At 56.3% G+C, this 17,823-nt stretch overlaps 4 protein-coding genes across 10 annotated transcripts in view; 2 read left to right on the forward strand and 2 right to left on the reverse strand.

Moving 5' to 3' along the window:
* Positions 1 to 17,823, reverse strand: part of DEDD2 (death effector domain containing 2) — a 147,715-nt gene that overhangs the window by 83,924 nt on the left and 45,968 nt on the right. The gene's annotated exons all lie outside the window — the stretch shown is intronic.
* On the reverse strand, positions 791 to 5,106 carry PAFAH1B3 (platelet activating factor acetylhydrolase 1b catalytic subunit 3). Of its 3 annotated transcripts, none has more exons than XM_019434484.2 (6): positions 4,908 to 5,106; positions 2,909 to 3,014; positions 2,632 to 2,721; positions 1,859 to 1,975; positions 1,658 to 1,780; positions 791 to 1,112 (listed from the first exon to the last, which is right to left on the reverse strand). In XM_019434484.2, exons 2-6 carry the CDS (start codon positions 2,984 to 2,986, stop codon positions 825 to 827), a joined length of 696 nt encoding a protein of 231 aa, XP_019290029.1. In that variant the 5' UTR covers positions 2,987 to 3,014; positions 4,908 to 5,106; the 3' UTR covers positions 791 to 824. The 3 variants fall into 3 exon arrangements, with proteins under 3 accessions (XP_019290029.1, XP_019290028.1, XP_019290027.1); XM_019434483.2 differs by lacking the exon at positions 4,908 to 5,106 and adding an exon at positions 3,389 to 3,502; XM_019434482.2 differs by lacking the exon at positions 4,908 to 5,106 and adding an exon at positions 3,389 to 3,502 and having other exon boundaries at positions 2,909 to 3,153.
* Positions 3,592 to 7,364, forward strand: PRR19 (proline rich 19). The gene is made up of 3 exons (XM_019434481.2): positions 3,592 to 3,984; positions 6,126 to 6,732; positions 6,819 to 7,364. Exons 1-3 carry the CDS (start codon positions 3,895 to 3,897, stop codon positions 7,289 to 7,291), a joined length of 1,170 nt encoding a protein of 389 aa, XP_019290026.1. The 5' UTR covers positions 3,592 to 3,894; the 3' UTR covers positions 7,292 to 7,364.
* TMEM145 (transmembrane protein 145) lies at positions 9,232 to 17,670 on the forward strand. 5 transcript variants are annotated; one of them, XM_053905882.1, is made up of 15 exons: positions 9,232 to 9,436; positions 10,185 to 10,259; positions 10,376 to 10,453; positions 10,536 to 10,622; positions 10,707 to 10,808; positions 10,911 to 10,995; positions 11,111 to 11,182; positions 11,292 to 11,360; positions 11,726 to 11,806; positions 11,890 to 11,968; positions 12,121 to 12,214; positions 14,003 to 14,123; positions 16,157 to 16,363; positions 16,853 to 17,231; positions 17,335 to 17,670. In XM_053905882.1, exons 1-15 carry the CDS (start codon positions 9,317 to 9,319, stop codon positions 17,516 to 17,518), a joined length of 1,833 nt encoding a protein of 610 aa, XP_053761857.1. In that variant the 5' UTR covers positions 9,232 to 9,316; the 3' UTR covers positions 17,519 to 17,670. The 5 variants fall into 5 exon arrangements, with proteins under 5 accessions (XP_053761857.1, XP_053761860.1, XP_019290024.2 ...); XM_053905885.1 differs by lacking the exon at positions 16,853 to 17,231 and adding an exon at positions 12,983 to 13,155 and having other exon boundaries at positions 17,335 to 17,541; XM_019434479.2 differs by lacking the exon at positions 17,335 to 17,670 and adding an exon at positions 12,983 to 13,155 and having other exon boundaries at positions 16,853 to 17,225.

Consider the following 17,823-nt stretch of genomic DNA (forward strand, 5'->3'; position numbering starts at 1 on the left):
GGAGCTTATACACTTCTCCCAGTGCAGTCCCTCCCCACATCAGAGGGACCCTGTGGGCCGAGAACACTGACTCACTGTGGACTGAACAGCCTGTCTTCAGCCCTGGCACTTGGAAGTCCTTGTCCCTACTATGCCTCTCACAGTCGTCCCAACATCTGGGGGCTCAGGAAGGCCTGAGAGGTCTGAGCCTAGGTGGTACTGGGCTGGGTTTGCCCAGTAACCCAGATACAGTGCTGTTCTCGGTGGCCCCTGCTGCCCCCACATGGCCTGAGCCAGCACTGCACCCAGGCCAAAAGGAGCCTCCTGGGTTACACCCCTCACAGTGTGTGGACAGTGCTCCTCTGGGGAGACAGATAGATTCCCTGTGGAGGCACGACTGCTTGTGATGGGGAGGGTCAGGAAGCTTCCGTAGGAAATGGCATCTAAGGTACAACCAGAGCACCAGAAGCTCCAGCCAGGGGAAAATCTTTGGCAAAACGGGGAAGGCAGCTTTGGAAGGGCTTTGGCTGCTTGCTAGGTCAGTATGTTCCCAGAATTCTTATTTGACTTTGATCTTGCAGGGTAGTGTGTGCAAACTGGTTTCACCTAGTGTGTTACTGATTGATGGTGCCTGCCTGGAGTGTTACTGAGAGTAAAAATCTGCTAGGCCCTGCAAGAACCTGAGTGCCTTGATGGATTGGTGATGGCTGCTTCAGGCAGAAACAGCATCCTTTGGAGCTGCAGGGTCGCAGAGATCATAGTTAAGGTTGAGATACCCAAGGGCTTGGCCATAAAGCAAGAAACGGGAGACTAAGGAATGAGAATTTAATGGGGAAGAAGGATGCTTAGGGTGTAGCCTCCGGCCGGGGGACACCCTGGCCCTGGTCTTGGGCCAGCAGACGCAGAAGCAGGGAGTGCAGGGCCCGACAGACAGGTGTGTAGCCCAGGCGGCTCAGATGCAGGTAATCGTACATGTCATGGTGACTTATGGTACCGTCTGAGTGCACAAAGCCAGGGTCGGCATCCAGGAAGTGGGCCCGTGGGTGGCCAGCCAATGCTGCCCGGACCAGCTCGTTCACTCGCCGGTTTTTCTCACGAAGTGGGTTAGGGTGCTGGCCCCTCGGAAGCAGGCCCTGAGAAAGGCCACCAAGAGTTGTGAGGAGACATCCTACCAACATCTGGGTATCCTGTTCTCTGGGACAAACTGTTCACCCTCACCAGGAAGTTCCCAGGTGTAGAATATACTAGGGATGGAGTAGTGGGGGATCAGAAGGGTAATTCCTGATACCATGTCCGAGACTCCCTTCAGCAAGTACCTTCTGGGTGCCAGCCCCTTTCCAAGTATCCATCACAAAAATGACACCATGGCAAAGGGTCAACCCCTCTTTCAGAGGAGGAAATATTCCAGCTGGAAGTGATGGAGCCTGGATTCACCCCAGGAACGCCTATTTTTGGCTAATTGTTTTGAGTTTTGCAACACCCCCCAGAATCTTCAGCAATTTCTTGGGCAACAGCAGCTACCTGGTCCCTGAACACCTTAACAACAGCTGCTGGGTATGTAGCAAGCTTCAACTGGAGATTTTGCCCGAAAACCACCGCTTTGTGCCATGCTGCCCAGAACTGTGCCGGCTGCAGCTACACCTGCCATTCTTTCTTCCCTGCCCTCCCACCCTCTCACCAGCACCACGACCCGGGCCTGGGGCTGCCGTTGGTTCACCAGTTGCACAATGGCCTTGATGCCACCAGTCACTTGCTCTGCTGTGTGCCCGTGGTTGTTGGTACCCACCCAGACCACCACAATCTGTGGAAAGAAAGGCATGAAGCAGCGGTCAGGAGGGAGGCTTGGGGCGCGTTAGCTGCCCACCGAAGCTCTGCTCACCTTGGGCCGGATGTGTTCCAGCTCCCCGTTCTCCAGTCGCCAAAGCACATGTTGCGTACTGTCACTGCCAATGCCAAAGTTAAGTGCGTGCAGAGGAGAAAAGAGCTCCCGCCAGAGCTGCAGACAAGAAGTGGTGTGGGTACATTGGCAACAAGGGCATTGGCAACAAGGACCACCACCCTCTGTCCAAGCCACATATAATGGAAGAGCCCTGCCTTATGGAGGCAGTCTGGTCGAATCTCGCTTTATGCAAACCTATTACAGTCTCACTTTCATGGAGATCCACAGAAGCGAGACTCACTTTATGGAAACCTATTCTGCTAGAGTCATGCATGCATGGAACCAACAGCATTTACAGTTGATGAAAGCCATCATGGTTTGACCTCACTTAGTGGAAACGTAACATAATTGAGTCCCCTTTGTGGAGAGCTATTACAGTTGACTTTCACTTGGTGGAAAGACTACAGCTTTGTGGACATCCATTAGGGCTGCGCACTACCTTAAGCAAACAATAGAATCTCACTTTAGGCAATCTTCTTGCAAGAAAGCCTCATTTTAAGATTTTAAGTCTCACTACACAAAAACCCATGTGACAAAGACTGGTCACACAGTTCCTTCTCAGTAGAATGTTGCATCTTACACGGAGGTTTGGGTGTGGGTGCTGCCTGAGGCTATTTCGGGTACCTCATCCCTGTCTGGCTTGGGCTCTGATCCAGATGTGTCAGTGAGGGCACAGGCCTGGGTGGGGCAAGGGGATGGGGGATGGGCCTCACCTCGCACTGGTGCATTAGCTGGACCAAGGAGTCCCCGATGAAGACGACTTCGGGTTCCTTATCTTTGCTGTCGGCCACGAACCGATGGTGCTTCGGGGACGTACAAGGGGAGTCAAAGACACGCGCGCTGCTTGGCCCACCCCACTCTGCTTCCCCGCTTCGCCTCCACCACCCCAACTGCTCTCAGTTTCCTAATCCCACAGAGAGAGTGGCGCCAACCAGCTGCTCTCCTGAGGCCCCTCCCGGACTCCTGAGTATCGCGGGCCGGGTCGCTCACCAGGGACATCCAGCGTCCGTCACCCTGCACGTCCTGCACCGGCGTGGGCTTGCTGGCTGGGTTCTCCTCTCCGCTCATCTTGGCGCCGCAGCTCCTTCCTGCAGGACTGGCGAGCGAGGTTGACCCGGGAGAGTCGGCCGAGGAGGTGGCTCCGCCACGCCCACCCCTCCCTTCCAGGCAACAATGGACGGTCCCGACGCCCGCACTCTAGCGAGGACTACTGCCGATCCCGGGCACCGCCTCCTCTGCAGGAGCGGAAACCTTCACTTAAAAGGGGTGGTGGAGTTGGGAACCCATGCTTCCCCCGCGGCGGCCGCGCAGTGGGCTCGTCCGGCGCTTCCCGCCCGGGCCGCTCAAGCTCGGGCGGCGGCGGCCAGCGCACCCGGGCCCCTGGGAACGGGGAGGCGAGATCATCCAGCACCCATAGGGGAGGGAGGAACCCCACACGCCACTCCGGCGTCAGGGGGAGGGGCGAGCTACCTGAAAGGCCGAGAGTGGGCGGGGGAAACCTAGAGCTTTTCTTTGGGGGAAGAATCCGTTTGCTGTAGAGCGAGAAACGTGCGGAAGGGATCGCCAGCTGTGTGTGTGTGTGTGTGTGTGTGTGTGTGTGTGTGTGTGTGTGTGTGCGCGCGCGCGCGCGTGTGTCATTCACGTGGTGGTGGGGGAGGGAAATGAGTGGACGAGTCCATTCCTGGATCCCTTGAGGGGGTGGCTCGTACGCACCTGGCTAGGTGGGGACGCTCCCATTTTCTATTGATGTGGGTAGAAAAAAAGATAGCAAAGTGTGAAAAATAGAGCCTCCGTTGTAAGGAGACATCCTAAGAGAGAGCCAGGACTTAAGTGCTCCTATCTGCTCGCAGGCCTCCCCTGCTCAAAAATACCAGTTTTTGTGGCATAAAATCTAAACTACACATCTTTGCATTACAAACATCACAGGCCCTGCAAAGAGGGCAGAAGAAGGTACAGAAAGAAAAAGGAAATTAGAGATGCTGCAAGGCCCAGGTCCAGCCTGGCACCCCTCCCACCCAGCTCATCTTGCAGATCTGTGGCCTCTGTTCCTCTCTCTAAACCCACAGGTGTGTCTAAGCTCTGAAGCCTACATCCATAGCCAAGGCCACCTAAGGTCGGCCCCTCCCGGCCCATATTAATCTCAAATGTCAAGTCTTCCCAACTCTTCCTCTTCTCAGGGACCAGGTGGGGGTCCCACATCCCCCTAAACTTCCTGGTTATATTCCCGTAGCTCCACTTCCTAATGGGACCTTCCCATCTATTCATTCTTTCTAGGTAGGTTGATACTGAAATATGGTCTTATTTATCATGTTTTGCTTCAGTCCACTTGCCTGGAACAGGGCCTGACTCATAGTACCAAGTACTATGGCTGTTCACAAGAACTTAAATGATTATTAAACGAATGGGTCAAATCCTGGCCTTGTCCCAGTGTGTTGGGGAAGACAGATCCAGACGCAGAGATGAGGAAAGGATCAAGGTTGTGATTAAGAGAGGTGGAGAAGGGGAAGGAGAAAGAGAAGGACTCAGAGTAGGGGGTTCCTAGGAGTAGCATTTGAGTTTGGCTTTGAAAACTCAGGAAGTCTGGGTAAGCTGTATTACACAGGTAATATAGCTGATTAGGGCGTGGGGAAACTCTGGCCATAGCTTTATTTTATTTTTTAAATGTGTATTTTTGAGTGAGAGAGAGCAGGCAAGGAAGGGGCAGAGAGAGAAGGAGACAAAGGATCTGAAGCTGGCTTGTGTGTGGGCTTGAACTCACCAACCGTGAGATCGTGACCTGAATGGAAGACAGAGGCTTAACCGACTGAGCCACCCGGGTGCCCCTATAGCTTGATTTTAAAGTCTGAGGGGACTAGTGTCGGTAGATAAGTTCAAAAGGTAGAGAAGCCGTTGCTGAAGCAAAGCTTAGTGAGAAACAGCTTCGAGGCATTCATTCCATTCAAACCAAGTGCTGTTTCAAGTTAGATGTATTGGCTCATTTTATACTTACAGCAACCACACGAAGGAGGCACTATCAACTCCATTTTACAAATTAGGAAATCGAGGGTCTGAGCAGTTACACACTTTTCAAGGTCATACACCTCAAACGTGCCAGTTTGGGTTGTTTAAACCTAGGTAGTCTAACTCCAGATCCTAGCTCTGAATGACGACTCTATACTGATTCTCTAGGGATGAATTCTGTGACTGTCTGGGGACCCGCTGCAAGTGGAGACTGCCATGGCCCTTTTTTCCCCTTGTGCCTCGCCTCACGGCTTTCCCCGAGAGACAGTCTAAGCCAATCAGCATTCACGAAGGGGGCGGGCCCAGCGAGTCTCACAGCAGATTGGTGTATGGGAGATGCCTAAGGACAAATGAGAGAGATTTCTGGAAGTAAGGCTGGAAAGGGTGGGACCATAACCGGCACTCTGTTCCTCGTGCCTCACGAGAGCAGGAAGTCAAAGGGCGTGGGCGGTGCACGCGCATGCGTGTAGTGTGCGTGAGGCCCCGAAGAGTCCACAGGGCGTCGTGAACTAGGGTCACCGTGGAAAAGAAGCCATTGCACCCCACGGCCACGTGGGGTGGGTGGGGGACGGGGTTCATTGGGCCAGGAGGTGAGGTACTCCACCCCTACCTAGCCCCCACCAACCGTACCCCCCTTTCCTAACTCAACTGCCCGCCTTTGCCTCATCTACCCTAGTCCACCGCATTCCCATGACTAGGCCCAGTTCCTGGTAGCTCCTCCGTTGCCTTTTCTGTTTTCCCGAGGTCTTCTCTGTCTCTCCTACTTCTTTGTTGCTGTCTCTTCTGCCTTTCTCTCTCTACCATCTCACTCCACTTTCTGCATTCTCCAGTACCTCCTCTACTTCTGGATTTCTCCTCTGTCCATAATTCCTTCTAGTTCACCAGACCCTGTGGTCTCATGATCCCGTCCACATCCCCCATCTTCTAGCTACTTTCTCCTGTCCCAGTACCCTGTAACCCCTTGTCTGTTCTCTGTTCTGACACACCTCCCCATTCACCATGACTCCCTTGACCCCATCCAACCCCCACGACTCCTTCCTTGACCAAGTCTTTGCCAATCACTCCCTACCCACCCACTATCTTATTCTCATCTTGTCTCTGTAAATAGGCCTTCCACCTCACCCCAAACTATCTTCTCTTCTCACTATTCACTTTTAGGTCCCTGATTTATCGGCATGATGATGACTGTCCTATCTTTTTCTTCCAGGACATTATGGACCCCCGGGGGCCAGGCCCCCAGCCTTTCCAGCGGCCTGAGAAATCTGGTCGTGTCCGTCGTCGGAAGACCAGGCGGGAGCGTAACGAGGCCCTGATGGGCAGCCGCCGGCCATTGACCCATCAGGATCCTCCTGTGACCAGTCAGGATCCACCTGTGGCCCCTACTGTTCCCAAGGTTGTGGTCATAACGCAGGGCCGGCTGAGCCGGGAGCACCGGGGTCTCTTTAATCATGAGGTGAAATCTCTGGATGTGGCCCGGCTGCTTAGCAGTGGGTCCCTAGAGCCCGGCACCCCTTCACTCCCCACCAAACGCTTCTCAAGCCCAAGCTGGGCCCAAGAACCAGCTCCCCAGTCAAGGGGCAAGGAGAACCAGGTGCCTAGAGGCTCAGGCCCAGGCCCACCCAGTCCCCCAGAGCTCCCTGGCTTGGGGCAGCTGCTGGAGGAGCTTCAGTGCCAGTTGATTCTGCCACAGGCCTTCCCCAGGAGGAACCTAGTGCAGGAGGCCAGGGATGCCATCGTGGGCACTTTACAGGCCTGCCATGGCTGCGTGCCCGACCTTACCCTGGTGCTCCGTGACTGCCAGCCACCCTTACCAGGTGAGTCCACCTCCTACTTCCTGTGATCCCTTTCTCCTTGTCTGCTGTAGCTCAGCTGTCTCCCATGCTTTTTTCCTTTGTGCCAGGGACCAAGCCTGGGGGCCCTGAAAGACAAAGGATGACACCCTCCTGGATCAACAGCCCGGAGCAGGCCCCAGGGGAGAGGAGGCAGAGGAGGCAACAGAGGACAAAGGAGCTCACTTTCTCCATGCCTCACACCTCCAGCACTCCCCTGGTGCACAGGGTGAGCCTGGCGCCACCAAAAGGTCCCTGGCCACCGCCTTTGCCCTTGTTGCCTTCGCCATCCGGGGCAGCCTGGGGCCCCCCAACAGCCTTTGACCTACTGAAAAGCATCTGGCTGGTTGCCACACCTCCCCCTCCCCGGCCCTGGGGGGTTGGCCCACAACAACCCCTGCCTCAGCCACCATCACCCTTGTTGCCCCGAACCTCTGCCCTGGATTGGAGCCCCAGCCCTCCTGCCCCACTGCCCAGCCTCTCCTGGGTGGTGGCCCAGAGCAGCCCAGAGGCCTGGTCCTTTCCACCTATGAGACTGTACTGAGGGGACTGAGGCTGGGCTAGGGGCAGGAAACCCGCACTCCTGATCACTTCAATAAAGTACCTTCTTCATGGTCCCCTTGATTTTCAGTGAGTGGCTGACCCAAGCAAGCAGCTTTGCTTTGCTCTGAGTTCTGGGTCTAAGATGGAGGGGAAGATACCATCACTTGTCACCTTCTTGGGATTTGAGGGCCAGCAGGGTGGGGAAACCTGGGGTTCAGTCAGTCCAATGCATCTACCCACTGAAGCCAACTATGTGCCAGGCTCAGCTCTGGTGATGCTGGGGCCCCAGAGTGAGTGCTACTGTGGCTGTGTCCCCAGAAGATTCCCAGTCCAGTGGTGGGCACAGACAGTTCCAGCCCCAATGGTTGCATCTTGGGGACAGAGAGGTGCAGGGGCTGAGGGAGTCCAAGGGGGGAGGGATGATTCGTCCCTGGTGATGAGGGAGTTCCTCAGAAAGGAGCAGATGTAGACCTTTACACATTTTAAGATTGGTAAGAGCTTACTAGTAGAGGAAGAAAAGAACATTTCAGGGAATTCTAGAAACGCTGCTTTATGGGACAGTATGTGCAAGGCCTGGAGCAGGGCAAATAGGGGATGTGGAACCATTTTCATTCAGTCCATATTCCTAGGATATCCTGGGACTTAGAGTGAGTCATGTCCAGGTCCAGCCCTCGGTGGGCTCCTGGTCCAGTGGACATAGGAACCGTGTGTGCAAGATCACGACGGGAATGGGAGACGAGGCCTGAATCTACCCCACAGACTTTTTAACTTTGGCCCAACATACATTTAAAGTTTTTGAATTAATTGCCTACTGTTACAAATCAGTTTGCTTTAAAACAAAAGCAAAACAAAAAAAGCCTAACACATTTCTGGCTTGTCTAAAAAAAAAAAAAAAAAAAAAAAAAAAAAGAGAGAGAGAGAGAAAGAAAAAAAGAAGGAAAAGAATCTGGCAGCGGACCTACTATCCCTTCTGGCAACAACTGGCTCAAGCCAAGTAGCAGAGGCTGCCTTTTCATGGGTCCCACACTCTCCACTGAAAGTGTTCTGTGCACTTATGTTTTCTGCTTGGCCCCTTGGCTTAGGAAGTTTTTTTAAATGATATTTTGAGGAGCAGCACTTTTTTTTTTTTCCAGTGGAGGGGGAGGAATGAAGCTAGAAATGTTTGTTGGAATCTGATCAGGGGAAATGAAGCTGAGGGACTTGGACGCTGCTCTGTAAAGCCTTCCAGGGATCCTCATTGCCCACTGGGAAACCATAAGGTTGGTACCAGCCGGTAGGGGACTGAACTGGGAGATCACACGACTTGGCTGAAGTCTAATGAGAAAGTGGCAGTGCTGGGTTTTGAACCCAGAGGGTTGATTTGGGTCTGCTCTGGGCTTCTCACAACACCACCTCTTCTGGCAGCAACCCGGTTTCACACCCCGGTGAGCAGTGACTGGACAGGGTCAGGCAATGGAATGTAGTGATTGTGGCCCAGCGTTCTGCCATCTCCGTGTTTTGTGACCCAGAACAAATGGTTCACCCTCTCCAGCCTCCGTGTCTCTGTGGGCACTTCACAGAGCCCATGGGATCTCGGGTGGACACTGCTGGGGATGGCTGTCATGAGGGCAGGAATGAGCCATCAAAGAGCAGTTTGGGGTCTAAGTTGGCGGGGAGGTCAGGGCAGAGCTGGGGTCTGTACGTTGGGGGTCATCCCGAGATGGCTGTCTGGAGGAGGAGGCACGGCTCGGGGGAATGTGAGTTCAGGGTAGGACAAGGGGAGCAAGAGGTATCAGGGAGAGTCCCAGAAGGGAGAACTGAGGCTGAGGCGGAGTAGAGAGCATGGGGAGGGGTCGTCCTCTCCCATGACGATGGAGAAGGTGCCAGGCAGGGCCATCTCGGAGGAGGGGGCGGGGAGAGCGGCGCCCAGCGGCCCCTTTAATCGGGGGCGCGCGCTGGCCGGCCCGCGCGCTCTCGCCGCCGTCGCCGGGCCGGAGCGGGAGCCGGAGCGGAGCTGGGGCCGGGGCCGGGGCCCGGAGCGGGCGGAATGGAGCCCCCGCGCGCGCCCGCTCTGTGCCGCCTGCTGCCGCCGCTGTTGCTCCTGCTGCTGCCACTGCCCCCCCGCGCCCGGGCCAAGTACGTGCGGGGCAACCTCAGCTCCAAGGAGGTGAGCGCGCTGGGCCCTCCCCTGCCACCCGCCGGGCCCCTGGGGACAGGAGGGAAGGGAAGGAGAAGGGTGCCGCCCCGCCCCCTGCCGCCCTTCCCAGGCTGTCCCTGAGAGCCGCGGTGGGATTGGGGCTGGGGATAATAGGGAGGACTGGGTCGGGGTTGGGGCTGAGAGGCGCCGTGGGGTCGAGAAGAGACTTGAGGGTTGTAGGAGGGACATTGAGGTCAGAGCTGGGCGGGGAGGAGGGACGGGTTGGGAGAGTGAGAGTTTGGGGTGGGGGTTGGGAGAACGCCAAGGTGGTGCTGAAGGGACAGCACTTTTCACTCCGTAGAGAGCCTGGAGTTCACACTGCTGCTCAGGGCCAGGAGAGGGCCGTTTGGAATATTACCCAGTAGGAGGTGGTCTCTGGGACCACCGTGGGGCATTCGTGTGGATAACCGGGGGATGCCAGTCAGATGGTGTCTGGGACTGAAGGTGGCCGGGATGGGCACCTGGCCCTCCAGGTCCTTTCTCAGTGCACTTGGAAAATGGGAAAAGTGTTTGAGGGGAGGAGAAGAAACTTGTGTGGGGGGGCATTTGAGACAAGAATCCTGGACCCAAGGTAAAGGGATCACAAGAATTTTGGAGGTGACTTGGTCCCCTTAAGCTTCTCTGGAAATCAGGTACCCAAGAGTAGGGAAGGAAAGTTGGGGGGTCTATGGAGTCGGGGAGTTCTCAAGGATTCAGGAGGACTGGGCCCCTTTTCCAGGATTGGGTGTTCCTGACAAGATTTTGCTTTCTTTCGGATTACGGCCGACTGGACTTCCGTTTCCGATACCCTGAGGTGAGCCTTCCCCCACCACTCTCCATGCTGAGGCTAGATATTCCCTTGGCCTCCCAAGGCAAGGGCTACCCCAGTTCCCTGTACACCCTCAAACTTCAAAATCTCTGGGTCTGCAGGCCAAGTGCTGTCAGAACATCCTCCTCTATTTCGACGACCCATCCCAGTGGCCGGCTGTGTACAAGGCAGGGGACAAGGTGAAGGCTGTGAGGAGGGTGCATGGGAGAGGGAAGAAGGCCGAGGCTGGCCAGGGAGTGACCATGTCCCTGCCTTCCCCAGGACTGCCTGGCCAAGGAGTCAGTGATCAGGCCTGAGAACAACCAGGTCATCAACCTCACCACCCAGTATGCCTGGTCAGGCTGTCAGGTATGGGGGAATGGGCAGATGCTGAAGGCCAAGGGCCTGAGGGCTGTGCAGACAGGCCTCAACCTTCTTCTTGCTCCTTCCCAGGTAGTGTCAGAGGACGGAACCCGCTACCTGAGCTGCTCCAGTGGCCGAAGCTTCCGCTCGGTTCGTGAAAGGTGGTGGTACATCGCACTCAGCAAGTGTGGGGTAAGAGGCTGGGCCCGCCACCTGGGCCTTCTCCTCCTTGCCTTCCTGGTGACCCTCTACCTGCCCAGGGTCCCCCCCCTTAGGCCTCCCCACTTCCCACAGGGAGATGGGCTGCAGTTGGAGTATGAGATGGTCCTCACCAATGGCAAGTCCTTCTGGACACGGCATTTCTCGGCTGATGAGTTTGGTGAGCATTGCGGACCCAGAAACCAGAATCTTTGTGGAGGTCTAGAGTTGGGTGCTCACTGCCGAGGGACACCCAGCTTTGACTGAATCATTTCCTCCTTCTACAAAATTGGCAGGGATCCTGGAGACAGATGTGACTTTCCTCCTCATCTTCCTCCTCATCTTCTTCCTCTCCTGTTACTTTGGATGTAAGTCCAGTACGTGGTGGTGGGGTTAGGAGTTATGGGGGGCAGGGTTGGGGGAATGAGCTAGTCTCCCTTCCCGTCTGTGAACCACCTTCCCCCACTTTTCTTTTAGATTTACTGAAAGGTCGTCAGTTGCTCCACACAACTTACAAAATGTTCATGGCTGCAGCAGGAGTGGAGGGTGAGGTTCAGAGTATCCCAGCTTTTGAGTTCTGTCAGAGGAGGGACATAGGGTCCAGATACCTGGGTCTGAGGAAAAGAAGAGAGGCTGGGGGCCTGGATCCTGGGTCTGAGGGAGGAGGGGCTGGGGGCCAGGACCTCTGGGTCTGAGGGAGGAGGGGCTGGGGGCCTGGACATCTGGATCCTGAACAAGAGGGGCTGGGGCCTGGACTCCAGAGTCTCCTAGGACGTTAGTGGGCGTAAATGGTCTAGAATCCTGATGGGGGTGAAGGAGGGGTTCTGGCCATCTGGATCATAATGCTAGGGAACAGTGATGCCCCAAAGCTGGTTTCTGTCCTTTCCTCCCTCTGCCCGTTCTCCCCTCAGTCCTGAGCCTCCTGTTTTTCTGCATCTACTGGGGCCAGTATGCCACTGATGGCATTGGCAACGAGAGTCTGAAGATCTTGGGTGAGAATGAAGTGGGCCAGGGGAGGGTGCCTGGGCTCTCTCTGAGCCCTATGTCTGAGACGCCCTCTCCTCCCTTCTCCCAGCCAAGTTGCTCTTCTCCTCCAGCTTCCTCATCTTCCTGCTGATGCTCATCCTTCTGGGGAAGGGATTCACAGTGACACGGTGCCCAGGCTGGGGCGGGAGGGAGTGCTGGGGGGAGGTGTGGCTGGGCTAGGGAACAGGACACTGGGGTGGATCTGGGGGGGGGGGGATGGCTTCCCGCTTCTCCCTGACAGCCCCCACCCCTGCTGTCTCCCTTCATGGCCTGCTGCCAGGGGCCGAATCAGCCACTCGGGCTCCGTGAAGTTGTCTGTCTACATGACCCTGTACACTCTCACCCACGTGGTGCTGCTCATTTACGAGGCCGAGGTGAGTGCCACTTCCCACTGCCCAGGCCTTGCCTCTCTGCCCCTCCCCAAGCTTTTGGCCACCTCCTCCACCTGTCTGCCAGCCCTTCCCCACATCGCACTCTAGCTGGCTCGCTCTCTCCCACTCTGCGATTTCTGCCTGCCCATCTGTCTCTCTGAGTGCATGCCTCCTCTCTTCACCATCTCTGAGGAGCCTTCTTCCTCCTCCCTCTGTCTCTCACTGTCTGTCACATTTAAACTCAATGTCATGACTGAGAGTTCAGGAGTCACACAGACCTGGATTCCACTCTGGCTCTCCCACTTCCCAGCTAGCTGACCTTGGGTGATGCTCACCCCCTCTAAGCCTGTTTCCTCTTCTGTAAAATTGGGAGGGTCTTACTTATCCCGGAGGGCTCCTCTAAGGCTTTATATCACCTTGGCTTTGCCTTTGGCCAAAAGCCGCCCCTTTTAGCCTCAGTTTCCCCCTCTGCGAAGTGGGGGTGTTAATAAGACCCACCTCATTGGGTTGACGCAGATGGAAAAACTTACGCATGGTAGGTGGTTAGCCCCATGTTGGGCCCCTGGTAGAGAATGTATTCTCTTTCTTTTTCACCCTCACTCTACCTCTATGTCCTTCTATTTCCATTTTGTTCTCTCCTGCTGCTTCTGTCCTGACCCAATCAATAGCTCTGCTCCCTGGGTGCCGGTGGGGGGAGGGGCCTAGGGTCTGGGGTCCTTGTGTGGAGGGCAGGAGGTCAAAGCTATGATGAACCCTTTCCCTTGGGTGCAGTTCTTTGACCCAGGCCAGGTACTATACACGTACGAGTCGCCGGCGGGCTATGGGCTCATTGGGCTGCAGGTGGCGGCTTACGTGTGGTTCTGCTATGCTGTGCTCATCTCCTTGCGTCACTTCCCGGAGAAGCAGCCCTTTTACGTGCCCTTCTTTGCTGCCTACACCCTCTGGTGAGACGTGCTGGGCCCCCAAGCTGTCCCTGTCTTGTGGGGCTTCCCATTTCTCAGACCCTCCTCAGTGAGGCTGATGGGCTTGCAAGTCAGGCAGCAGACCCAGTCTGCCACTTACTTCGTGACCTGGAAAAAATTATTTTCCCAAATTAAAAAAAAAAAGAGAGAGAGAGAGAGAGAGAGAGAGAGAGCGCCTCAGGTTGCTTACCCATAAAGAGTTATCTTGAGCATGCCTAGGGCACTATAGAAGGGCCTTGTGTTTGGTATGTAGTAGGTGTTCAATAAAAGCTAGTTGTAATTTTTTATCATTCAACATAACATAGTCGTACGGTAGGCAGATTCTAAGCCTGACTGCCTGGGTTCTGATCCCAGTTCTAAAGCTTGTAAGTTGTATGACCTCACACAAATCAATGAACTTTGCTCTGCCTCAGTTTCCTCATCTGTTTAATGGGGATGGAAATTGTACTTGCCTCGAAGAGTCTTTGTGAGTTCATGAGTTTACATACTTGAGAAGCTTAGAGACAGGTCTGGCTTGCAGTTAAGTCCTTAATTGTTATTATCATATGTTAATGCATTCAGCAAACATCTTTTGATTTCCTATCAGGTGCCAGGATTTGGGGTGGGGTGGAATGGAGTTAAATTCAACCTAGTCTTTGCCTTCCAGAATTTCCCAGGCCAGTGGGATTCCTGCCCCCTTTTAATCTCTGGCTTCTGAAGGTTACACTGGTTTCTCTCTAATTTGGGACACACCTGGGCCCTACGTGTGTGCGTGGCAGGGGGGCTGGGGCCATGGGGTGGGGAAGAGGGCAGAGGCAGTGTCTCTACTGAACCAGCACCTCCCCTGCAGGTTCTTTGCCGTTCCTGTTATGGCCCTGATCGCCAACTTCGGGATCCCCAAGTGGGCCCGGGAGAAGATTGTCAATGGCATCCAGTTGGGGATCCATTTGTATGCCCATGGCGTGTTCCTGGTGAGGAAGGGCATCCAGGTGGGGGTGGGAGCCTGATGGGCGGAGAGTGGGTGAAACTCCCCAACCCCTGAACTGCCTGGACCTTCTGTTCTGAGCTCTCCATCCATTTCCTTCTCTTCATTCTTTACTCATTCAACAGACACTTACCAAGAGCCTGCTGGATTCCCGCAGGCTATTCTACTCTGTCCCCCCCACCCCCCAAGAAGCCAGCCTCTTCTATTCTCTCCCACCTTGTGTCCTAGCCTCTTCCACTGACCACACCCTTTTTTCTTTCTTTCTTTCTTTTTTTCCTTAAGTAAAATTTACCATCAATGTGAGGCTGGAACTTGTGACCCTGAGATCAAGAGTCTCATGCTGTACTGACTGAACCCCACCCTCTTTCTCAGCCCCTCCCCATTCCTGACCCTGTGCACTGCCCCCCGCCCCCTCACGTTTGCCTTCTGTATCCCACTGCCTTTCCCAAACCCCTTGGTCATTACTCCACCCTTCGCCAACACATTCTTCCATCTGCTGCACCATCACAGACCATTGTTCAGGAAGAAGCAGGTGGAGTGGGTCAGGCTGGGGCTCCAGGGGGCCTAGATCTGAATGACATCTGGAGGGGATCAGCACTAAACCTCTTCTTTGCCGTGGTTTATATCCTATCTGGGCTTCTGGGTGACAGTTCATATACCTTGTTTAATTGTGTGTCAGAGCAGCCCCAGGACAGGATGGATAATGGTCGTTGCACCCACTATACAGAAAGGGGAAGCTAAGGTCCAAACAGGAGAGGTGACCTGCCAGGGTTCCATGGCCTCTGGTAGGAGGGCAGGGCCTTTGCACCCAGTCCTTCCACAGCCAACCATAAGAGGGAGCCAGACAGGAACATAGGCACTGATGAGGATCCAGGCTCCTGACCGCAGGGGTCCACAATGTGCTCTGGGTGGCGAATGTACTCAGTCACAGATGGCCTGGTCCCCCATCTTCTACCCCAGAGCCTGACTTAGGTACAGACTCACCTTCCCAGGACAGCCCTTCCTGAAGCTCTGCAGGAAGTCAGAAAGGGACAGAAACAGGAGAAATGCTGAGAACCATCATGGGCCAAGCTCTGCCCTCTCCTCATCTTTCTGAGTAGGTGCTGCCATCCCTTTCCCCCAGTGAGGCTCCGGGAGCTTTATCGACATGTCCCAGGTCCCATACTCAAAAAACTGGGGGGCGAGAGGTGAGGTGCAGGCCCCGGGCCCCCAAGTGCAGTGCCCTCTTAGCTATATTTCATCTTCAGCCAGTTTCTTTTGTAAAAATGCACAGTTAGCTCAGCACAGCCCCATTCCGCTGTTTACTGCTTTCAGCTGCTTGTTCCCATGACCTTAGAGGGGTCGCGCTGGGCTCCCGTGTGCAGTGCTCGAGTCACACCCAGTCCCTGTTCTCAAGATCTACTAGACTAGTTGGGGACACACTTCTACATTCAACCAATATTTATTGGGTGCTTATGTGCCAGGTGCTGTTCTAGAAGGTATTGGGGATTCAGCAGGGAATGAACAAATTCCTGCCCTCACAGAGCTAACATTCTAGAAGTTATCAGGTGTTGTTGTCCAATTGGCCTTTCTGTGTTTATGAAAATATTCTATCTATACTCTGTGCTCTCTGATACAATAGCTACTATCCATGTGGGGCTACTGAGCACTTAAACGTGGCTAGTGTGACTGAAAACAAAAATTTTGGTTTAATGTGGATTAATTTAAATGTAAATAACCCCATATGGCTAGTGGGTATCATACCGGACAGTGAAGGCCACTGAAACTTACCCAGTGATGTCAGTGATCAGGGCTCTGATGAGGAAGCATCGCAGGGCAGTCAGGGTTGTGACGGAGGAAAAAGGTCAGAACTCAGTGCACTGTGACAGCCTGTAGTAGGAGAGCCTAATCCGGAGTGAAGGACTGCAGGGAAGGGTGGGGGATGTCCAGTGAGGGGGAATCCTTACGACCCCATGTTTAAGGAGACAGCCTGAGGCCCGGACAGTGCTGCTCCAACCAGCACCTGGCCTGTCGCCCCAGATCATGACACGCCCGTCGGCGGCCAACAAGAACTTCCCGTACCATGTGCGCACGTCGCAGATCGCCTCAGCCGGGGTCCCCGGCCCGGGAGGGAGTCAGTCCACGGACAAGCCCTTCCCGCAGCACGTCTATGGGAACGTGACGTTCATCAGCGACTCGGTGCCCAACTTCACGGAGCTCTTCTCCATCCCCCCGCCCGCCTCCTCCGTAAGCCCCGCGCCCCCGGCGCACGAGGAGCTGCTGGCGCCGCCCCTGGAGTACCTGACCCCGCTCCCGGCCCCGCCGCCGCCCCCCTCGCCCGGGCGCCTGAGCCCACCCCCTGCCTTTCGCACGCCCCGAGCCCCAACACCGCGCCGCGACCGCCCCCCGGCGCCTGCGCCCACCCTGCCGGACTGGGTCCTGGCGCTGTTGCGCACGCCCCCGCAGACGCCACGCGCCGTGCCCCCGCCACCCGCCTTCCGCGGCTCTCCACCCACTCCCCGGCCGCCGCCGGAGTTCGCCCGGCGCGCTCCGACGCCGCCCCTAGAGTACCTGGCCCCGCTGTCCAGGCGCCCAGCCGCCCGCTCCTTCCCTGATTGACACCAGCGCCCGCACCTCGGGAGGGGGGGCTCCTTTGCGGGGAGGGGGACGGGCCTTCGGGGCCGCATCTGCCCCCCGTGGGTCTCGGACGGCCTCTGACCCTGACCCCCCTCCCAGGCCGGGAAGCAGGTGGAGGAGACGGCGGTGGCGGCGGCGGCGGCCCCGAGGGGCCGCGTGGTGACCATGGCCGAGCGGGGCGCGGCCTCCCCGCCCCTTCCCGCTCGGTTCCCCAAGGCGGCCGACCCGAGCTGGGATGGCCCGACGCCGCCCTACCAGCCGCTCGTGCCCCAGACGGCGGCGCCGCACACCGGCTTCACCGAATACTTCAGCATGCACACGGCCGGGGGCACCGCACCCCCGGTCTGAGCACCCTTGCCCACCCCCGCCCCATGGGCCGCACGCCGGGCCCCGGCCGGGCTCCGGATCCCCGCTCTATCCCGGCCCCAGGGCTCTGCCATCCCAGGCCTTCCCGACCCTCCCCACCCCTCGCGCCCAGGTAGGGGTGCCTACTGTCCCGCTCACCCCACTCCCCACCCCCCACCCCCGACTCTTGTGCCAAACGGTCCCGCGGGAGCCTCTCTCCCCGTCCCCTCCCTCAGCCCCTGCCCCGAGCGGCGCCGGATTCTGGGCTCCCGCTGTTCCGAGACCTACGGCCCCCTGGCCCCCTTCGAGACCTCTGATCCCGCCGGACCCCGGAACACCAGGGACGATCGTCGGGACCCTGCCCGTGACTCTCCAGGACTCCGCGACCCCGAGCCATTGCTACTGGGACGGATATTGTGAATCTGGTCTCGACTCTGAAACCTTCCCTTGGATCTCTGTGACCTCGGACCCGTGCTCTGCCCACCCTGTCTCCATCCGGGGGCCCTCCCTCAGGTCCCCGGCAGAAAGACTTTTTCCCCTCTTGCCAAAATAAAGCGGATTCGTTAAGTTTTTATCTATAAAATGGCCTCTTTATATCTCGATGGTGCTCAGAGGCGGGGCTGAGCATGAACTGTTCCAAGCTCTGGACCTCAGTGTGTCCATCTGTGAAATGGCATTTGGGGAGGGGCCTTCACGTTGGCCCAGAATCTGGGAGAACTGAAGAT

The sequence above is a fragment of the Panthera pardus genome, unplaced genomic scaffold, assembly GCF_024362965.1.
Source record: "Panthera pardus isolate Hobbes unplaced genomic scaffold, ASM2436296v1 HiC_scaffold_18, whole genome shotgun sequence".
NCBI lineage: Eukaryota > Metazoa > Chordata > Mammalia > Carnivora > Felidae > Panthera > Panthera pardus.